The following is a 23,659-nucleotide window of genomic DNA, read 5'->3' as shown; positions in this document are numbered from 1 at the left end:
TCTAATTTTTCATTGAAAGTTCTAACCTAGAATCATCAACATTCTAAAAATTAAATAGATTATTCAAATCAACATAACCTATATTCATATCTTTCTCCCAATTTTCTCAAGAAATCCCTAATTTAAAGTATGTTAAAAGTATCAAATAAAATTTGGTAAGGTGATCCCTTCATTTTCAAACATCATCAAGATAATAATACACATATTTCATACAATTTATAAGTATTTATACCAAATAAAACAATTCCTTTTTAACTCTTAATTTAGTTGCCCCTTAAGCCTTCAAAACACCAAGTTCCCTTTACTAATTCTTTGAGGTTTTGTTATCTTCCTAGCCTATTTCATCCCAATAGTTCATTAACATCAATTTCACATTTTCCATAATTTTCATCCAATAACCCTAAATAAAAATTTGGGGTTTTTTTATATCAAAATTCATTTAACTTCATTAAAACTTGGATAAATGGATTTAGAACACTTTACCACTTGACTTTGTATACTTCAAATGCCCTCCTAGTGAATTTCTACTACCCCTTCTTCTTCCTTTAATTTCCTTACTTTCTCTCTTTAACCCTACTTTTCTCACTTGATTTTCTTTTTAATATCTTGTGTTTTGGTGTTTACTCAATTCTAATATCTCTTATTACACCCTAAGTATTGATTTCATGAAGACATCCGGAAGAAAAACAAGAAGAGAAGAAGAAGAAATATCATTCCTTTCTGTGCATAACTATCGACCAATTTTAAAGAAGGAAAGCTGGAATTTTTAGCACATTTACAGTCTTGCCACTCCATTTTTTAATCTTTAATATTTCAGGTATGCCTCTCGGTTCTAATTTGATAATGAAATTGATCAAGTTGGTTCATATTCCTTGACTGACCTTCCACAAACATCTTATTTCCAATATATATTATTATTTTTTTATCCAAGATTCCCATTATAATTGGGAATTCACACTTATTTATTTTATCTTAGACCTTCAGGGTTCATGACTATTTTGTACCATTAACTACTCATTTAAACTCTCTTGAAATATATTATAAGTTAATCTTTTCTACAATTTTAACATGGAGGTTTACAATAGGTGACAAATTCAAATTCACATTTTTCAATAAGAAGCCAAGCAAGCATATGACATTCAACAACTATACCAAGAGTACAATCAAAGGTATTAATAATATTAGTAATTCTCCTATAATCATGTTTTACTTATTGATTATTTAAAATAAAACTTGCTTATGATTAGTTAACTATGTGATGAAGTTCATAGATTATATTTGATTCTTTGCATAATTTGATTGCAAGTGTTGTTTAAAAAAAATATTTTCATAAACCAGCTCATGAGAAACCTTTTGGTGATAGATATTTGTCAACTTTTTGATAATGATTTGAAGTTTCACTATATTAATTGCTATAATCCCTTTGCATTCTTAATCTACCTTCTTTTCTTTCTTAAGAAAAGCATGACTTTCTTTTCCTTGTTTAATTGATGATCAGGTGTGAATATTGAGGGAAGTGATGACATGAAGCAAGGATTTAAATTCAAAAAAATGATGGTGATGGGACATAGAGGGAGTGGAATGAACATGTTACAGTCTTGTGATCGGAGAATGAAATCCATCAAAGAGAATGCAATTCTCTCCTTCAATTCTGCTTCCAAGTTACCTCTGGATTTCATTGAATTCGACGTTCAGGTAATTAAAAGATTAATCAAAATTGTTCATCTCCTTCTCTTAATAACCAACTTTGTTGGTATATCATTATTATCACATGCATGAATATCTGGGAGGGACAACCAACAAAATAAGAAAAAGTTGTTAGGTTTTTTCTGCCTCCATTCACCTCAAAACTAACGCAGCTTTTCATCAACTTGTTGCCATGTTTGTGGTCGGGTATGCTGGCCTGATTCATTGGATTTTGTCTCTTCTTTCATATCTGCTTGTATGGTGTCTTTGTCTAAAATTACACATCGTTGGTTGCATCTTGGTGATCTAGAATGTGGCTTCCTCACCTTTGTCCAAGTCCATCTAAAGGATTTATGGCCGAGCATCGTCATGGGCTTTTGTTAATGCTTACCCATTTTTACTACGTTCTCTTTTCAATCATTCAATCCAAGAAATTTTGTCCACACTTGAGATGAAATTTTGTCCACACAAGACCTCTATCTCATAGGCCCAAGACCCTTTTTCTTATGATGTAAAAATTAGAATCTCAATTGTATTATTTCATAGAAATCAACACCATATTAAATAAATAAAAGAAAATAAAAATCATATGTGATGCATGCTATTTGGGATAGGTGAAAAGTTTGTTCAAACCCAAAATTATTATATTGATATCTCAAGCACTCCAATTGCTTCACTTGGACCTCTTTACTAGCCTCTATGTTAAGAATTATGCATTTATAATTGTTAATTGTTCAAGATTTATAAGGATAATATTCTTACCCACAAGGACAGGACTTTTCAAGGTTCTAAAAAAGTTTGCAATAGAATTCAAAATGAAAAAGAATTTGTGATTTCAATAAATAAGAGTGACCACGGTAGAAGTTTGTCAGCTTTGGTCTTTAAAAATTTATATATTTACAATGGTTTTATAATAGAGGCACTCGTATCATTTAAGAATCTATGCGTGTGATTTTCTATGAATCTTAATTTTTTATTGGTGAAATGTCAAAGAAACCTTTGTAAATATTGATTATAATAAAATATACATAGATGGAAAGCATAACAAAGTAGTGAAGAATTATGAAACTATAAAAGAACATAGAACTACTAATAAACAAGAGAACTAACAAAATCATATGCAAACTCCTCCTGGTCTATGCCTCGTTTATTTTTAAAAAAAAAAATTATAGGCATCATCCACCCTTTTTAAGGTAAAAAATGGCATGAACATGGGACTATTTTGATTATAGGCATCGTTTATTTTACCATCACATTTACTTCAACATAAATTTATATGTTGTATGACATTGAAATCTCTATCTTGATTAATAAATTATTTATCCTTATATTCTTTTTATCATCAATTATTTATTATCATGTTTCTATTAAAGCATTTTTCATGCTTTTTACATCATTCTATATTTGAGGGAAGATTAATTAATATTTGTATTATTTCCATATATATAATTCAACACATTTCAATACTTGATTTGCATTCACAATATTACTAAATCTTCACTTATTATATTTCTTTCTAATAACAAAATCCATTTCATATTTCACAATAATCTAAAAGATTATTTAAAAGATTTATTGGGTTTGATAAAATTTTATTAGTCTCTCTTATATAGAGCATATCCAAAAATTTATCCTATCACATCCTGTATAAGACACATTCCTATAATCTCTATAAAGATACCTCAAGCATAGCATTAATTCATTTATTAATCCATTAGAATTTCTCACAGTTCATTCCTAATCAATTAAATTGTTGTTTTTTTAATTTCAATATTATACTATATGATCGACATAATGGATGCATGGAGGAATTTCATGCAAAAGAGTTTAATTTACAAATATTTAATTAAGGTTGCATAATTAAAAATATCATAGAAGGAAATTATTACAACATAATATTGAAATTACATAAACTATATACCTAACAAAATATAATCTACTCATTACTGTAAAATGGTTGCCCTAAATGAGATGGATTTGCAAAAAATATAGCATTTAAAAGTAAAATTAAATATTAATTTATTATTTCATAAATATATTTTCCAAACTAACACAATCAATATAATATTTGTAGTGATTCTAAATTTTCACCACAACATACATACATATATATATATATATATATATATATATCATTGCCAAATTATCCAAAATAAGATCGTATTAGTTTTTCTTAGTTATCGTTAATAAAAATGACTATATATCTTATTCTCTATTATAATCATCATCTACGTAACTCACTAAGTAATTTGAAGTCATTTTTTTAATTACTATCAACTCGGTTAACTAAGTATCAGAACATCCCTTTATGTTTTGTTAGTAAAGTCGATAACATCAATATCATTCTCTTAGCTACATTCAGACACATTAGATTAAGTATCAGAACATCTTATAAGTCTATCAAATAAATCAATTAATATTGATATTATTTTCTTAATTATTGTCAACACAATAAATTATGTACTACAACATCTTAAATGTGCGTCAATATATCAATTAATATTGATATCATTTCTTTAATTATTGTCAACATAATAAGCTAAGTACTAGAACATCTTATATGTGTGTCAATATATCAATTAATATTGATATCATTTTCTTAACTATTATCAACACAATAACCTAAGAACTAGAACATCTTATATGTGTGTTAATATATCAATTAATATTAATATCATTTCCCAGCTATCGTCAACACAGTAGACTAAGTGTTAGAATATCTTATATGTTTGTCAATATATCAATTAATAACGGTATGATTTCCTTAGCTACCATTAACATGGTACACTAGGTATCAGAATATATTATATATCTATCAATATATCGATATTATTTTCTTTGCTACCGTTAGCATGGTAGGCTAAGTTTTAGAACATTTATATATTTATCATTGAAATCAATGAGTATAAACAAGTAAACATTTCTACTTAATTCAATTCAAACCTCTATTTTACATTTAATTTATAAATCCTCGTTCATTAGTTTATTCCATCTCAAAGCATGATTCTCATGATTTTCATTTCTAAATTCAGTCATTAATGATACAACATTTAAGAAAAACTACAAATAAAAAGAAAAATATAAAATTTTAATAAAATAAGGTTTTAGACACCTACTTGCTCCTCCAATAAACCTAGCTCCTCCTGGTGGTTGCCTGACTCTCAATGTTTCTTTGATTTCAAAAAGGACATATCTCTCAAATCGACTAATCCAAATTCAAGTCAAACCACTATTTATTGACTACAAACATGTTTCATTTTTTTCTAACAATATATTTAACATGAAAATATCATATATTTTATCCACAAATCTCATCTTCATAAAATCCCACAAGCTCGTAACTATTCAAAAATCATATTTAAAACTTTCATTTATAATTTTTGACAAGTAAACACAAAGATTTTAATATACAAAATTAACTATTCTTTTTCAATCATCACCATTTCATTAATACTACATGATTAATCACAATTGATAAAATTTATTACCAATTATCTTATTTCTTCCAAAACTATATACTCGGTTGATCATAAGGTTCATTGCATGATCATGATTCTATCTTTAATTGTTCATGAATTTCCATTAAAATAAGCTAATCTGACTAAATCCAAATAAATCAATAACATAATTTCTCCCCAATATCAAACATATACTCTAATTCACAATATACTAATAAAATCAATTAAATACTTGCAAAGTAATTTAATCCATTTCTAATCATCAATGTCACAGCACATACCTTAATTTCATGTAATGTTTAAACATTTAACTCAAACAAACAACTTCCAATTTAACAACAAACATGGTCGGTCCTTGCCCTCCATTACCAAAATATTTCCTACTTCTTTTTTTCCATAATTTTGCATCCACACAAACTATTTCATCCCATTTGCTTTAATTACACCCAAATTTCAATAATAAACCCTAAATTAAATTTCAAGATTTTTTTTTTTTTAATCAAAACCATTTAAATTTCCCTCCAACTTGGATGGATTGGTTTAAAAAACCTTACCAATTGATTATATGAACTTTGAACGCCTCCTGTCAAGTTTCCACTAATCCTTCTTCTTCTTTCTTCTTTCTTCTTTCTTCTTTCTTCTTTCTTCTTTCTTTTTTCTTTCCTGGTTTCTTTCTCTAAAACCTTACTTTGCTTCTCACTTTAATCACTAACAATTCTTATATTTATGTGTTTAACTTTATTAATCTCATTTATAATGTCTCAAGAGTTTAATTTGCCTAAGAAGTTTAGAGAAAAAGAAGAAGGAAGCCCTTCCTTCTCTTTCATTGCGGCAGGTTAACAAAATTACAGTTTTTCCATTATCTCATGTATCTTTAATTAATTCTAGGTAATTATCCAAGTTTTTGATACTATATTTGAACGAATTTATTTACATTCATCAACTAACCTTAGAACATACACTATTCCCAATTTAAATTATTTATTATTTATTATTTTATTATTTTCTTTCATCTAGAACTTCCATTATAATTGGAGATTTACCGGTTCCACAACTATTATTATTATATTTGTATTTCTTATAATTAAATATTCATTTAAACTTGCTTAAAATACATTCTATTTTTTTATTTTTAATTTGGGGTTTACATTTATTTTTTAGTTTCAATGATACAATATCGATCTAGAACCCTTTTACTAAATCTAACTACTATATCAGACACTCTTTATAATCAAAATAATGATATATTTAATTCTTCGTAATACATGGTATGTTGTGTTATGCTCATATATATTTAGGTTTTTGTTTTTGTTCTTGTTCTATATTGTTCAAAGTTTTTTTTTTTTCTTTATAAGGTATCAAAACATCGTTGTTCAATTCTAAAACATCATTGTTCAATTCTGAAGGAGTTTTTAGAGGTGATATTTCATGTTCAAATACAAATTTAAAATTTGTTGATATTTTTATATGAAAAAACAAATTAAAAATTTGCGAAGTAATTAAATAACCTGAATGTTTTAAATGAAAAAAATAACTTAACTCAGGATCATGGAACTTGCATTTACTAGATGATTTTTCAATTGATTTAAAACATGCAAGGGAATTCCTTAACATAAAAACATGAACTCCTATTTTATTTTTTTTTGGTATTTTCTAGGTTGTTTGGTAATGAAAATTGCAAATTTGCTAGAACTACAAGCATACTATTACAATTCTATTTATTATCGTCTGCCAAATCAGCCTACAAACTATTGTCTAGCCCATAACCTAATATATATCCTCCTTTTTTTATATATAGCCCAAACTTTAAATATGGGATACTTTTGAAGCTTTTATTTTTAGTGCTTGATAAGAATTTTGTATATTCAATGATAGATTACACCAAGGTAGAAGCCCAGCAAATCCATTTGAATGTTCAATAAATGGAAACTTCATTTTCGTTAAAGCATTTGTCAGATACTCAAAGGTAATTACGCTTCGTTTGGATATTAGTAAGATTACATTTTCCAACCGTAAATAAGTAGATTTATTTGAATAAAGGACTATTTTAGACAAAAGAATTCATAAATATTATTATAATGATATAATTATGTGGGAAAAATACATTGTAATTTTATAATATTAAAATTTAAATATTATCATGTGACATTGAATAATTAATCATATAGGTTACACAACCAAAATAACCCCTAGCATGTAATATTTGATCATTTTATTTTTATGATACAATCAAACATACTTAAAGTAAAATGGTGTTAAAATAATGACTACCAACATCCATTGTAACATAAAACACTTCGTCATGGATCATAAGAAAGTTTTCAATTTAGTTTTTAGAAGTACTTTTCTAAATCAACTTAATATATATATATATATATATATAGCAATTTCTAAGTGTTCTTATGTTAACTGTTACCTATTAAACATTGAAATATAATTCAAATTTATGTTCATGATTTTGTCAAAGAAATCAAACAAAGTAAATGTAAACTTTATCTAAAATTATTCAAACATTTTAAGATAATAGCTATGAACAGTTATTTATTTAATAAATAATTGAAAACAACCTATTAGAAATTAGAAAGAAAAAAACAAATACAATAAACTAGTTTAGGATTAAAAAAAAGAACAAACACGTCCACTTGAATTCCAAATATTAGCACAGTAAAGACATTATCAGAATACATGAGTATATCTAAGAATCAGCATCTCCAATGCCTTTTCAATTTATTTTTTTCAGAGAAGAAAAAAGACGAGCGTTATAATCTATACCTTAATATTTAAAGTTTTCCTCGGTTTCGCTCTTCACAAGAATTATTGAAAAACGAAGATTTTTAAGAAAAATACATAATATTCATTAAGTCGTCTCATTCTTGTCAACCAATCGTCTTCTTAATAACCAAACAAACATTTGGGGTCAAACGAGGCAAGAAAGCAAAGAACATGAATACAAGTTTAAAAAACGAAAGCGGCAGTTAATTGGATAGGAACAGAGATGCCAAATTAAGAAATGAAACAGAGATGTCAAATCCTGTGTTCTAAGAAATGAATCCCGGGTGTTCGTTCATCAAAGGGAAATCATTGTTACCCATCTCCGCAAATCACTTGCAGTACAATTACCACCATGTGCGAGGCAATTTTCGCCACCATAATGTTAAAAGCAATGACCATTAATTTGCTTCATGAGGCCTTGCAGACTGCATTTCTCATATATTGATAGATCAAATTTCCTTCAAACGTGTAGAAGATTATGCATTGCCCGTAAGGTCTTCAGAAAATTCAGTCAGTACGGCTTATCAAGGTGGAGAAGCTACTACAAAAGCTTCAGTCCACCTGTGACATCATCAACCACTCCAACAGGTCCTGCACATATTAGTGTTGAGAATAGACCGACTTCGTGCTGTTTTTGGTTCTCAATGTAAAGGAAAAAAGTTGGTGCACCAACAGAGCAAAGATTTTTTTGCCTTGTGTTTTTGGTTTTTTTCTTCCATGACTACAAGTTAACATGACTTCAGTGAAATTTAAGTTTTTTTTACTTTCCTTTACAGTCTCTCAGTGATGTTGGGGTAAAAAAATAATAGTGGCTGTCTGCTAGTAAGCAAAACTACATTGCATTATCTGAATGACACTTCCATTTTGAAGTTTCTGGTGGTATCAAGGGCTAAATAGAAATCATGGATGTTAAACCCACATTTTGAAATGATAATATCGTGATTTTATGAGCTTAATCAGCCAGCCACCTTGGTATCTTAACCAAACTAAAACCACGTTTAAATCAATAGTTCATTCGGTAAGAATATTAGAGAAGTGATTCCTTATCCAATTTAACAATCCCAAGGACCAAACGAGAATAAAAAAGACAATGCCTACCGACAAACTCAAACCACCAATTGAATTAGTAAATAAATCTCAGATGTTCACTGCTTCTCATACTCCTATTCTTAAACAACAGGACATAGCACAACTAATTATAGAATTTATAGGGGGGGAAAGGGAATGGAGGTCTAGAGAAAGGAAGCATGGTTACCAACACTCAGACTCCACCAAATCATTTCTCTTGTTAGTTTTTCAGTCCCATAAGATGCCATTTAAGATATTCTAGAAAATAAGATTTGGAAGCACCCACCAATATCTTAAGTTAATTATATACTGAACTTTGAACTTTGAAGGTTAACAGTGAAGTTCGAGTAAATAACTGTTGACAAGTAAATAAGTTACATTTTCTATTGCTAATGTGGTAAAAGTATATTTACTATTTTTTGCGTATATTCCCATGTTTTCTGAAAGCTAGTTTATGTAGTTTGTATAGTCTTCTATCTAATTTCACGATTTAGTAGGCCATCTTTTGATCTCATGTAAAGTGAATTTAATAAACAAAATACAAATAGATCAAAAACAGACAGATCATAGAATTGATATGGCACAAGCATACTGGAACGGAAACTCTTACCCAGAATAGCCATCACTGTTCTTGAATCTGAAACAACAGAAAAAAATAATTTCAGTCCAAGTTCTGTTGGTGACCAAAGAAAATGCACTCTAAGGTAAATTGGATAGCAAGCTTGTTAGAACAGACATTCTGGTACAAAGAGTTTCAAAGAAGCAAATCAAGCATTTGGAGTAACATCCATAACCAAAAAAATCGAAATGGAAGAAAGATTGGGTTTTCTATGGTTTTCAAGGAAACGTGCTAATCTTATTCATGCTTGTTATTGCACCATTAGAATATAGAAAAACATCCATACTATCAAAATCTCATGTTCATTTGAGAAAAATAACAATTACATGATTAAGAGAACTGCAACTGCTAATATGTTCAATGAGTCAATATGTTACGATCACCTATGCAGTCAAAAATAGGGCTGCCTGTTTGAGTTTCAAGATACTTCTAAGTTTCTAATCCTAATCCATCAACTCCATCAACAATTACTTTCTTGGGAATTTGTAAGGAAAAAACCACATCTCATATGGCTTTGTACTTCAAAAAAATTCGAGCAGTTCCTTGCTTTCTCCTTTTTGAAGAGCCAAACTACTCTTCTGCCTCCACCCTCCATGTTCCACTAACTACAGCTTAAATGCATTTTTCTACAGCCTGTTGTTGGATTCTACAAAACTCATGAATAAACCATTCTGCCTAAAAATTAAAGAAAAGAAAAAACGAAAAACTCCTAGTAAGTTCAATGCCAAAATAATACTCCCCAAGAAAGTGAAATTTTATTAGCAATCATATACCAACATCATGGTCAATCTAAAAAAAACGAATCAGCTTTGCAACCCACTTGGAGCAATCTGTGTTCTTCCTGCATCAATTGTAATATGGGTTGGTAAGTTAAGTGATTTTGCCCTGTCCTGTCAAAGTTGAAAATGAATTCCTTTAGAGTGAACCAGATCAGATAAATGAACAAATTACGGTAAACATAATAAGAACAAATGGGAAGTGCACTAAAAACAGTAAAATAAAAGGGCAAAGTTGAAACATCAGACTTAGAATGAAAAGATAGTCTTAGCCAATGAAGCTTAAAAATTAAAAATAGGCATTATAAGTTGGTTGATCTTTTTACCAATCTAACTAACCTAACAGTGAACACAAATGCAATGGTTGAGAAAAGTCTTGAAAAAGAGAAATTGACTTCAAAGATGAGCTCAGATGTTCAACTGAGATACATACCCAAGAATCTCAAGAGGTACTAGGAAAACTTTCTAAGCTTTTGTTAAGAGTTGATTTTGATACCTGCTTTCTTTTTTAGGGTTCTCATCTGATGCACACACCAACGGCAACTGATATTCAGTTTAATTTGATGAATAGGTCAACAAATATACTACCATGCTGCATATTGGCACAGGTAAAAACTTATGTAGGTATAGTAAATTGGGCTACAACCTGGGAGGGAACAGGTTAAAAATTCGCTGAGTAACTAAACTTGTCATCAAGAGAGATGGCAATTTCAAGTGTCAACAAATATCCCACCAGGCTGCAAAGTTTTAGCAGCTGTGAACATATAAAATTTGACACATGGAATTCATTTGCTATGCATTTATAGACTAGCAATTTAGATGATATCGTCTATTTTTCCTTGAAAAAACAAAAAAGAATACAATCTCATATTATCAATTTGATGATATTAACTGAGATGACAAAAATATTTATGACATACTGACTTGCAAAACAAGCATGTCCTCCTCACTTTCAATTTTCACGACCACCTTTGGCTGAGCACACATCTCCCACCTGCATATTTGCAAAATCCTTGAAACTGAAAGAGGAAGAAGAAGCATGAAAGAGAAAGAAAGGAAGAAAGAAAAGTGAGGAGGAAAAGCATAACTATAAGGCCAAATCATTCAGAATAGTAAGTGCAGTACCTGTTTAAAGCCTTGGGTGCTCGGTGAAGAAGCTTTTTATACAGACCCAAAGTTGCATGACTAAAACCAAGCACAAAAATCAATCAAAAAAAACTAGAAAAGTGTTCATTATTAGAAAATATAACATGCAAGATAAGTGAATGAGGATCGTCTTAATCTATCATTAAATGGGTGGACTGTATGTTCAAAGAAATTAAGTGTTAAGTAAGCAACTATTTACTACAGATGAGAACAGTAATTAAAGTAACAAATGATACTCTGCCTCAGCAAGCAAAAGAAACAGGGAAAGGTGAGATGAGTGGATATGGTGTCTAAAACTGTATTTTAATCCAATAACAATTGTGGTAAAGCAATTGCTAAAAGTAGCCCCTCCAGTCCCTGGGTTCCAACTGCTTCAAAAAATCAATGAGACTGAAATACAGATCTAAATATAAGCCACTAAATCAATAACTTGTCAACTGGATATATAAGCCATGTAGCAGTGCGACATTCATGGTAACAGTCAATTAAGCTGATAAGAGCAGGGATGCAAAGAGGCCGTGAACCACAATATACCCAGTGCAGAAGATCTCTAACCCAAACTTTTGTGCAACTAAATAGTCCTTAAAATATCCAAACTCACTTGCTAAGGTCATGTTTACTTTAGAAAAAAATTCGGTTTTTAAACTCACTTGCTAAATGTCTCAATGTAGTTCTCCATATGATGACAAGCCAATATAAAACAATTTAATAACACATTAAAGCATTACTTGCACTACAGAACCAGGAAGAACTCCGGTTGTTCCCTTGATATAAGTTTACAGAAGGTATTTGGTAGCTGGTTTCAGAAAAATGCACATGGTCAAAAAGCTAGAAAATCAGTCATTAAAGTATTTTTTTAATAACCACATAATCTCTCCATTGTCAAACCTGCAATTAATGAAGTTTCTACAAATGAATTGTTATACAAATGTTGTCAAACTCATATCATAATTAGTTTGGGTCCGCAAAAGAAAGATTGGTCAGCTATCTTACAAGGGTCTGTTTGTATCTCAAAAACTGTTTGTCTATTACACAAAGAAGAAAACAGTCTCTAAACCCAGAAAATAATTCAATCAGGTGTTCAAATCTCAGATAAAACTAGTTTAACATAGCAAATTAGAATGCCATCTTTGAGCCTCTTTAGTCAAAATCTATCTGAATTTAGAAAAATACAAGTAAAGGAGATAACAATTCAGTAAAGATAAAGCAAGATACAGTTCCCTTGTTCCACTGATAGCTAACACAAAGAGAGGGGTCTTGAAGATTAACGAAAGGCAACCTGCATTGAGCTGCAATTTTCCCTTTTCCCATCTTAAGATCGTTTCTAACAACCAAAACCTACATTAAAAAAGAAAAGGTTAAAAGATAAAAGCAAATAAAGAATAATAAAAGGAAAATACATCTTTCAGATGGATAGAACATGCGTTACCATCTTGAAATCATCAAGAATATCAGCAAGCTTATCAGTCTCAAGTGGTTCTTTGGAGTTAATGTTCTTGTTTCCATGATGACTACTAGGGTTAGTATCCGTGTCTCTAACCACTTTTGGTGTTAATCTTAAAAAGAAGCAAAAAGGGCGGCGTGTCCCGATGCAATAACCTAAAGCAAGGCAGCATGCCCCAACTAATATGGCACTAAGCCAGCTCAAATCCATTAGTTCAATTCCTCTACCTGCAATGCAAACCCTAGATTGTTGTTGTTGCTGCTGTTGCTGTTGTTGTATCAAAACTGTAGCCTACAAACAAACAAAAAATGAACAGAATAGCAAGATATAATCACCTGTATAGTTTTTAAAAAAAAAAATCAATTGAGAAGCGCTCTTCTCCTACCTCTGCAATTTAGGTTAAGCCAGGTAGAACACTCTTGACTCTATGTATGGAGTGGTCTTTCGTGTCTTTTATTTTCTCTCTTTTACATGCTGCATCCATATTCCAGACTGAGAACCTTGTCTTTCCTCGGAGAAATGTATTCCATCAGTCGATCATGTACACTCTTCCCCTTTTTCATTCCTCTCTCCTTCTTCCTCACCAACTTTCTTACTTTGAACAATATAGAACAAGAACAAAAACAAAAACTCTTTATAAGGTATCAAAACATCGTTGTTCAATTCTACTGTTTTTTTTTTTTTTGTGATTTGGTGATTTCAATGTTAGGATTTATTTTGTTATGTTAGGGTTCCGTTAAATGTATAATGTTTTTGAGTTTTATAGACCAATCGGGTATGAATTAGATCAGTTATATCTGATTGGTGAGAATTGATAAATGTTGGAAGATATATTAATTAATTATTATTTGAGATTTATTTTCAAATAAATTTATTTAGAACCTACAACAATTATCTCTATCAAATAATTTCAGATCTTGACCATCTAAATGGTGATAAAGTGGTAAAGACTTGGAATTAAGAGGTTTGTTCTTTTGTGGTCTCAGGTTTGAGTCTTTGGTTGCTCATATGATGGCCACTGGAGGTTTATATGGTCGTTAACTTCAGGGCCCGTAGGATTAGTCGTGGTGCGCGCAAACTGACCCGAACAGCCACGTTAATAAAATAAAAAAAAAATAACTTCAGATCTTGAATCCTTGGAAAAGATTATTTGTTCGAAAAGACACTACCATGTAAGCATACGAGTTTTAAGAAAAAAACAAAATTACAAGAATCATAAAGTGCAAGAAATAAAAAAAAGCAAAAAAAAAAAATGGTAAAAGAAAGCAATAAAACCCTATAGGTAAAGGAAGATAAATAAATTACATGAATTTAAAAAATATAGGGTTGACTAGTTTTTCTAATAATTGATATGGCCTATTTATGTTATTATAGTGTTAGAGTTTTACACAAATTTTCAATATAATTCTATATAAATTTATTTATATCATGTAAGAAGATTAAGTGATAAATTTTAATATCAATTCAACTATATCTTATGTTGTTATTGATACTCCCATGAATTTTAAGTAATTTATAACATTGATTAATTTAATTTGTTTGGAAAAAAGTTTCTAAATAAAACTAAATTTTTTGGTTGATTAATAAAATTTTATTGTCGTGATCGATCACTCTTTTTAGTCAATCATGATTCTTAGTCAAGTATAGTCCCTAATTAATTTCACTATAAAAAATTAGTTTCAAAAATTTTTTTTTCCTATTTGGTTGTGAACAAACACTTTTTTTATTTATATGACACAAAAATATTTATTTTTTTATGTAAACAAGATTATTATGGTTCAATTAGTTATAAATTAGATAAATTAATTGCTATTTAAGATTGTTATATGATACCATTGAATTTTGTTATTTTACATAATATGCATTTTAATATGGCATTATTATATAATTATTGTGATACTATTGTAAATGACAACAATAGTATTACTCGAAGGAAGTAGTGTAATTCTAAGTGTTAAATTAGATATTTCACTAGCCAAACTAAAACAAGTCATATATAAAGACAATCAGTGAAAAAGCTATGAAATTAAAGTTGATATTACTTAGAGGATACAAGTTATGAAATGTCCAATTCGTTATGGTATCATGCTCATTTCTTATGACATCAGTTTAAAGCCTATGATTAGGTTGACACTAAATATGGATTGAGTAACAAGGATTTTTACTTGAATAGTAGACCAAAATAAATATACTTCTTCTCTAGTATCGAGCATACTCGAGTCCAAAGTTATATTTAAATGGCTATATAAATATCATATTTTGTTGGCCCATTTAGAATATCAACCACGCCATACTTGTATTGAAATTGCTTTATCAAATCAACCAAGTATGATGTGCTAAATAATAATTTTTATTTAAAACATGCCTGACATGTCAAATGTTTTAGCTAATCATTTTAACTTTAACAACTATATATGCTTTAGCTTTTAAATGTAATTTTAGGTTTCTCAGTTTACTTCTAATTCTTTATTTGTTATAAAAAAAATCCCTAAATCCCTTTTCACGTACTAAAATTTTTTCATTATAAAGATTCAATCCATGAAACCTATACCATATTGTCAGATTTCTTGAAAGACATAAATCACAATGAAAATTATAATTTTAAATTTTTTTAAGAGTCTCATAGATCCTAAAAGACAATCCTGAGGTTTGTGTGAAAATTATCTAAAGATCATTTTTTCTTTTTTTAAGAGTGAAAGATTTTTCGAGGTTAGTTTCTAAAACCCAAGTCATTTAATTATCCACTCTTTAATAGTAATCCACATGAATTACTAAATTAAAAATCTTCTAAACTCTTTTAAGAGAGAGAGATTATTATGTCTTGAATGCTAACTCTTTATTATGTTTTCAAGTATATCTAAAAAGTATGAGGCATAGTTTTCTAATTAAAAAAAAACATATTAACTTTATTAATGGTAAAATATCACTTTTACTCCTAAAAAATATCACATATATTATTTCATGTCTCTTATAAAAATTATACAATCAAGCCCTTACTTGATTTTTTTCTAAGTTCAGATTGTAATTCATTGAATTAATTATATTCTAATTTTTAATTTTTAAAACTTATTTACAATTATGTCATACTTGATATATCATTCTAGTTTTATTTCTTACCAATGATTTTTAATATATATGATTTATTAAGTTCCTAATATATTGACCTAAATATATTATGATTCTAATCAATTTAGGATTAAATTAATTAAACTATTTAACTTATTTTCAATTAAAAAATAATTTATTTATAATTAAATATCAAGTGTAATGTTTAAAAATATGTCACAATCTTCTACATATTTGAAAAGTCATATATGATATAATTAATTTTTTAATGATCAATTTCTTAATATTAATATGAAAGAATAAAACATCGACTGGTCTAGTGTTCTTAGGCAAAAGCTAATGGATCAAAAGAATGGTGGTAATATGAATGATCAGTGTGGTGGTGGCTAGCATTTATTCTTATGCCATTTACCCCTTCTTCACTTTATCTCTTAGACTAATTCTTTTTTTCTTCATCTTGTACAGTTATTGCCAATGTCATCTTGTTAGAGATGACAATGACTAATGACAATGTTGTTCTTGGTAATGGCAAGATAGTGACTGGTCTTTTAGTGAGATTGAATGAGGGTTATTATTTTGGTGTTTTTTCTTTCTCTTGAAGAGGTTATGGGTTTTGGTCCTCTCTTTGTGTTTTTTTTTTTCTTAAGAAATAGTGTTTTAATGTGTATGTAATGTTGGTGTGTGCACAGAATGATACGAAGAGTGCTTTTTATATAGGGTCTTTTTTGTGGCTAATGCTCTCTCTAATCTCTCCCCTTTATATATATAATCATTTATTTATACTACTTGAAATATTATTTTCATATTAAATTTTTAAAATTGTCCAAATCCATCTACTATTTTCTTAATTTCTCCACAAACTCCTCCTTCTAGTTTTTATTTTTTAAAAAAAAATCTCTCTTTTTTAAAACAACATTATACAATTCAAAACTTTTTTTAAAAAAATAAAATTAGGCCTTACTATTTTTAATTAAATTTTAATCACTAAAAATTTTCTATTTTGTTTAATTGATTTTTTTCTTTTTTCTTCTTTTTTTAAAAAAATTATCATTACAAAAACAATAAGTAAAAAAGGTAAAAAAATATGAATTGACCAAAAATCGATAATCACATTGAAAACATGTTTTTTTTAGAGTTTTGGTACATTTTGTATTTTTTTGCATTTTTTTTTCTTTTAAAGAGTCAAAATTTAGGTTATTACAATACTAAAATTGCTACCATTTTTAATTTTGCTAGATAGGAGAATGATTATGGAAACTCTATCATTGATAAGATAGAAATGACTAAGAAATTTAAATAAACTATCAGTATCTAAAGAAAATTATCGTATAAAAAATTAGGATTAATTATTTCAAGAACATGTAAAATGGAATATAATTTTATAGAATGTTGAGGTATATGAATTAAACTATAGCCTAAATGTAAGATATTAAGTTTTGTTTTATCATCGTCTATTTTAAGTTGTTCAAAGCTAATGTAGAACTCTATATGAACGTGTCTAATAATGTCTAGCATGACATGATTTGTTCAAGATACCATGATTTGTCATAATTCAAAGAGAGTGACAATTTGAAATAGTGTTGTCCAAAAATGAGAGGTCTAAAATTAAAGAGGCCGAATAATTTTTCTTAGAAAAAAAACCAAAATCTAAAAAATAAAGGTAACATGGCAAGGCTTATGATTATAGCTATCACATATTTGGCTTTAGATTTTGGTGCCTTACCATGGTTGATTCCATTCTAATTCATTTATTTGGCTAAAAATTTCTTTTTGGTGATCTTGTTAATTTCTACCACATCCGTTATTGAAAAGATGACTAAAAAAAATTGAAGTTAAAATTGTTACCTCTATCAATGGAAGTGAACTATCTAACAATGTTGACCGAAAAGATAATTACATCATCAACAAATATGGATCTAATAAAGAGCTTACAAAAGTCATTTTTATATAAAAATTTATAACTTATGAGGAAGCTATGCAATTTCATGAAGGTAATAGGTTTGGATATAGCTATTAAGTTCTTGAACTCTGATAATAGATCTTTCAATATATATATATATAAGTTAAAGTTTGTGAGATTGAGTGACTTATTAATTATTATCAATTCATCATTATATGCTTTTCCACAATGTAGATAAGCTGAAATTGATTCTTCAAATACTTGTTACAAGTCAAAAATGGCTAGAGTGAAAGACATAACTCAAGTTATTAATGAAAAGGCTAGAGTTGATTCTAGGGTTGTTCAAATAGAGCGAGAGGTTTGATAATCAATCATATGAAATTATACATCGATAGAAAAATATATAATTAAAGTGCTTATTACTAATTGATCATATTGAATATAGTGTAAATAATTCAAGTTTGGTATGGTGATGAATACATTCTTTATAGTAAGAGGGTTACGAACATGGCTTTAATTCATCAATAAAGATACACAAGCATTGCCTAATAAAAACCGGCTTGAATCACACCTTCTAAAACAACTAGTTTCCATTCATTAGTTCTAGAAAGATATAATGATAAGTATTTTGCAATGATAATAATGAGAATATTGTTGTAGTTTGTTGGCTAGTTAAGAGGAAAAAAAGTACATTGTTTTCTTGATTATTAAAAATACAAGAGAGATTATTTATGAAAGTTATTATTTCTATTAAGGAAAGGCTCTCATAGCATATAAAATTAACAAAATAAAAAAAAGGTGATAGAAAAGAAAAAAGAGAACTCAATAATTTTTTTTTTCTCATTCTTGATATATTAGAAATGTGCGCACATGTATCTTAGTAAAAAGAATATAAAATAAAAAAAATATCTCAAATTAAAATAAAAAAGATATAAAATTTGAGAAATATATCTTTTTATATGGTTAGGAAGCTTCTTGGGCTTTAGGACTCTAACAGTGACAAGCTTTAAATTTGATAGAGTTTTACTGATTTCCCAAAAAAAAAAAAGGATGAACCTGGCTGGCGAAGTTCCATGAAAAATAATGTAAACGGCTACAGCATATCAATTCTCATACAAACCAAAAGAGGGGCAAGGAAAAATAAAATAAAATTCTAAACTCGAAACGACGATGCTGCTTCCCAAAGTTTGAATTGTGGAAGGAGACAGGTCAAAAACCCGTGTAACAAGCCAGCAAGAAAGCAACATATTTAATAATGAAGCCAATAAAATTCTTTAAATATAACTTGGACCGCTACGACATCTATGACTATGGGATTAATCGTGATGTTTATAAGCTCATCCAAATATTCCATGTAAATTAAAAAAAATAAAAAAATCTAATTCCAAACAAACAGTGAAAGATAATATTTATTTATTTTCTTACCTTCTCTATATTTAATAAATAAATTAAAAAATTGATTGAAAAAGGATATGAAAGGGATGGTACAGACTAATTAATTATTTTTTTAAAAGTAAAAGGACTATTTAAGCAGTTTCTCAAAAATATAAAGGGACTAATTTATAACTTATTCGTGAATGTAAGAAGTACGAACGAAAAATAAAATAACGGAAACATTACTCTATAAGAAACTGGAACAGCTCCCAAGAAAAATCATCATCGTCAAGTCTTTACGGACTCCGACTCAACAACAACAAACTGCTAAGGTTATTTATCTTCTTATTTTTCTTAAAAGTGAACGATAAAGTGGCTTTTTTTATCAGATTGTTGTCGTTAATTTGATCTGATCATGTCTAAGAAGAAGAGACGGTTTTTTTTTCTTTAAAGGACGATAGTTTTGTGATTTGTGAGTGTTTTTGGGGTTTTAACACACACACGCAAAGACTAAGATTGACCTAGAAAACAGCATTCAGTGGTTTTCTTGTGACTTTGTTTTTCTTTATTTTTGATATCGGGGTTTTGGGATTTTGGATCAATAGGTTGGCTTTCGGAGATTAAGGAATTTTGGGTTTGTAGAATTGTAGTTATGAGTTTTGAATTTTAGGTTTTGTAATATGCTAAGATTGACACACACACACACACACACACACACAAAGACTAAGATTGACCCAGAAAACAGCATTCAGTGAATTTTAGGTTTTGTAATATCCTCAGCTCATCAATTTAAGTAGCAGAATTTTGAGGGTTTTTTGGATTTTTTTAGTCTTCTATCTTTGTGTGGTTTAGGAAGAACGAGAAATTCTGAATTTTGATCAACTATGAAAGATAGTTGAGTTGACTTTGCTCAATTTTTTGTTCTAATATTCTCTAATTAGATTTTGTTTTTTCAAGGAAAAAAATTAGGGCTAAAAAGGGAAGTTAAATTTGAATCTTTTTCTGTCTCCCGTCACTTCAGAATGTGAAAAACTCACTTTTCTTTTCCCTTTTGTTCTCAGCTATGAGACATAGCATGATTTTGTTCTGATTTATGTTGGTTATTGGCTTTTCAGGGCAACAATTTGAAGATTTGGTAGTAGGATTTCAAAAAGGCTGTGAAGATGAGTGACAATTTGATGGAGAAGGTCAGTGCTTTTGGTGAACTCCTCAAGACTGGAGGTGCCGAGGTGGGTCGAAAGATGAGCGCAGGCATGAGCTCAATGAGCTTCAAGGTGAAGGAGCTATTACAAGGTCCTAACCAAGAAGATAAACTTGTTGAGGATGCCACAGCTGAGACGCTTGATGAGCCTGATTGGGCCATGAATCTTGATATCTGTGATATGATCAATCATGAAAAAGTTAGTAGTGTTGAATTGATTCGTGGAATAAAGAAGAGGATCATGATAAAAAATGCTAGGGTACAGTATTTAGCTTTAATGTTGCTTGAAACATGTGCTAAGAATTGTGAGAAAGCTTTCTCAGAGGTGGCAGCTGAGAGGGTTCTTGATGAAATGGTGAAGTTGATTGATGATCCTCAGACTGCTGTCAATAATAGGAATAAAGCTTTGATGCTCATTGAAGCATGGGGAGAGTCATCTAGTGAGCTGCGTTATTTACCTGTTTATGAAGAAACATACAAGGTATTCCTTATTTTTGTTTCTTAGTGATCTCACTTTTTGAATGTTTGCCTTAAGAAACTGGGTTAAGAAAAGGAACATGCTATTTTCAATTACCTTATGGCTTGTTTTCAAGGGAATATTATCCTGAGTTTAATGCAAATATCTGTCTCAAGTTCAGCTATGCGATCCCTTTTTCTCTCTGTCCTATTAGCTCCTATTACTGGATCAAATTGGATTTTGGTTTGTATTTGGTTTTCAGCCTTCTTATAGTGTAAAGCCTAAAGTCTTCTCTGCTTGATGAAATGTGATTCTTAGCCCATACAATCTTGATTGAAAGGGAGTCATACTATCAAAATCACTTCGATCAAGTTGGCTGGGTAAATATGTAAAAATGCGCCATAGAAGTTAAATGAAGTGTTCCTTATTTATATACTTTTTTGGGTTCATCAGGAGACCCGCTGGGCCTTCTTGGGCTGTACAATGGGTAGCCCACCTCCATTACATAATAACCAAATAAACTGGAGTTATTAGGACTCTTAACTTTCTTTGCTGAAGGAAACTATGGGGTATGCAACTGCTAGGCTGTGCTTGCTTGTGTTTTCCATATTTAAATTTGAGAAAGCATTTGTTTGCTTTGAATATCTGTGGAAATAAATTGTCTTGTAAGAAAATTATGCAAGTTCTTTATTGTGCAGTGTTGCTATAGAAGATATATCCATGCAATAATTTGACTCATGCAGATTTATGATTTGTCAAACCATTATTGTTTCTTGACCGTTTCTTATGTTTCTGAAGAGTTTAAAATCAAGGGGTATCCGATTCCCTGGTCGTGACAATGAGAGTTTAGTGCCTATCTTCACCCCACCTCGTTCTGTGTCGGCTCCAGAAGTGGATGCTAGTCTTACACATCAGATTCAGCATGATATTCCTCTGCAAAGCTTTACAGCTGAACAGACAAAGGAAGCATTTGATGTGGCAAGAAACAGCATAGAGCTTCTCATGACAGTATTGTCCTCTTCACCTCAACAAGATGCATTACAGGTATTTCTAATCTCGCAAGTTCTCGATCTTCAATTAATTTGATGTGGATGTATTGATTTTGATTAGATAAAAAAATTGGTGTTGTTGTTATTTTCGGTTATATGCAGATATGACCTTTTTTTACCCTTATTATTCCATGGTGAAGGCATCACATTATAATCTTATTTTATATTATTTGGGACATGCATAAAATTTTCCTTTTTAAGAAAAATAGTGAAAACTTTTAATATAGAAAAAAAAAAGTAGAAATCAGAATCCTATCTAAAAATTCTTTTTTTATTGTTTTAATTGACCCCTCAAGTCAAATCAATCAGTGGTGCTTATTTCAATGCCATCCCTGATGACTCAAGTCCACTAAAAGAATTCCAAGTGTCACAATTAAAATGAATACTTCCATTATTCATTTATAAGACACTAAAAACTGATAGAATGTAAACCTTTTAACATTGCAATTCTATCAGTGATTTTAACAATTCCAAATTCTGACTTCATAAATAGTGATTTTGCTTCAATCATGACTCAATTTTATGAGCATGCCAAGTTTTATTGTTTCCAGAACCTTGTTAAACTGCCCACGAATCATTGATCAAAGAGTGTTTGGTGGCTTCCCATGTGTCCAGAAAATGGATGAGAAAAAAAATTATTCGGCAGAATTTCACCTTAAAACTGAACATTCCTAAGCTATTTCAAGAACAGTCATCCTGCTTAAAAGAATACTACTATGCTTTTCTCATACCAAAGCTTCAATATAACCCCATGTGTCAACTCCATCATGCGATACCATGCAACTATCAAATTATACATGCATGATTCAAGATACATCATGTATATCGTTAGAAAAAGGTATGTGCATATATTTGAAGTTCTAATTGATTAACATTTTTCATTTGCATTAAATCAGTGCCGCTGAATTGGTATACGTTTAGGGATTCTTAGGAGTTGGTGGGAGGGATGGCAGCATGCATATGTGAGTTCTGATTATCTGATGATTATTATTTTTAAAGATCATGCATAAAAGTGATTAGTTTTGGGTCTTTTGGCTGTAGATGTTGATGTCTTTGTCCAGGGTCAGCTGTGAAAATGATTGTTTCCAGTGCAGTCATATTATGACTGTTTACTATGTCCAATTAATCATTCTAGATAAACGAGTGGAAATAGGCTTTTTCAAGTTAATACTTCTTCTTTTTCTTTCCAAGAACATGAAGGCATGAAATCGATTCAAATTTTAGTTTGTTTGAATTTTGGGGAATCATGCTGTACTACTGTTTATGTAAATGATGTGAAAAAAACAAAACTCATCCTCAACAATTAAGATAAGGTGTCTTACTAGTACAAATAATGGTTTGATTAGCGGTGGATTTTGAACAAAATTCTAGGAGGTGCAAATATGGCTAAATATAGGGGCTGTATCAGCACTCAATTCTTTTCATGTCAATTTCAGAGCGATGAATTTAATTTGGTCAAAACTCAAATAAAATTAATAGGTTAAATTTCAATATATTTTAGTTTAATATTAATGATCTAGAACATTGAGCACCGTGTACAAATATTACTTGAAAACTGTGTGAAAGAGGAAAAATATTTTGACTCTTTTTAACCATGTGTTTTTCTTTTCCTTGAAAATGATATTTTTATGTATGAGGGAAAG

The 23,659-nt window shown here is 29.6% G+C and overlaps 2 protein-coding genes across 6 annotated transcripts in view; one reads left to right on the top strand and one right to left on the bottom strand.

Annotated features, from left to right (window-relative positions):
* Positions 1-7,900: 7,900 nt before the first annotated feature.
* Positions 7,901-13,550, bottom strand: LOC105112944 (peptidyl-tRNA hydrolase 2, mitochondrial-like). Of its 4 annotated transcripts, XM_011008876.1 has the most exons (8): positions 13,355-13,550; positions 12,955-13,260; positions 12,805-12,863; positions 11,505-11,564; positions 11,304-11,373; positions 10,424-10,493; positions 9,595-9,621; positions 7,901-8,507 (listed from the first exon to the last, which is right to left on the bottom strand). In XM_011008876.1, exons 2-8 carry the CDS (start codon positions 13,177-13,179, stop codon positions 8,458-8,460), a joined length of 561 nt encoding a protein of 186 aa, XP_011007178.1. In that variant the 5' UTR covers positions 13,180-13,260; positions 13,355-13,550; the 3' UTR covers positions 7,901-8,457. The 4 variants fall into 4 exon arrangements, with proteins under 4 accessions (XP_011007178.1, XP_011007176.1, XP_011007175.1 ...); XM_011008874.1 differs by having other exon boundaries at positions 7,996-9,621; positions 12,955-13,196; positions 13,305-13,550; XM_011008873.1 differs by having other exon boundaries at positions 7,996-9,621.
* Positions 13,551-19,532: 5,982 nt separating this feature from the next.
* The window catches only part of LOC105112943 (TOM1-like protein 2), a 5,589-nt gene continuing 1,462 nt past the window's right edge, over positions 19,533-23,659 (top strand). The window contains exons 1-3 of one of the 2 annotated variants that reach the window (XM_011008871.1): positions 19,533-19,641; positions 20,425-20,991; positions 21,766-22,011. In XM_011008871.1, coding sequence (XP_011007173.1) covers positions 20,473-20,991; positions 21,766-22,011 — 765 coding nt within the window. In that variant the 5' untranslated portion in view covers positions 19,533-19,641; positions 20,425-20,472. Of the gene's footprint in view, positions 19,642-19,679; positions 19,742-20,421; positions 20,992-21,765; positions 22,012-23,659 lie in introns of those variants that run through there. The other variant, XM_011008872.1, reaches the window with a different exon arrangement.

The sequence above is a fragment of the Populus euphratica genome, unplaced genomic scaffold, assembly GCF_000495115.2.
Source record: "Populus euphratica unplaced genomic scaffold, PopEup_1.0 scaffold378.1, whole genome shotgun sequence".
Classification (NCBI taxonomy): Eukaryota; Viridiplantae; Streptophyta; class Magnoliopsida; order Malpighiales; family Salicaceae; genus Populus; species Populus euphratica.
This window is presented reverse-complemented; position numbering and strand designations above follow the sequence as displayed.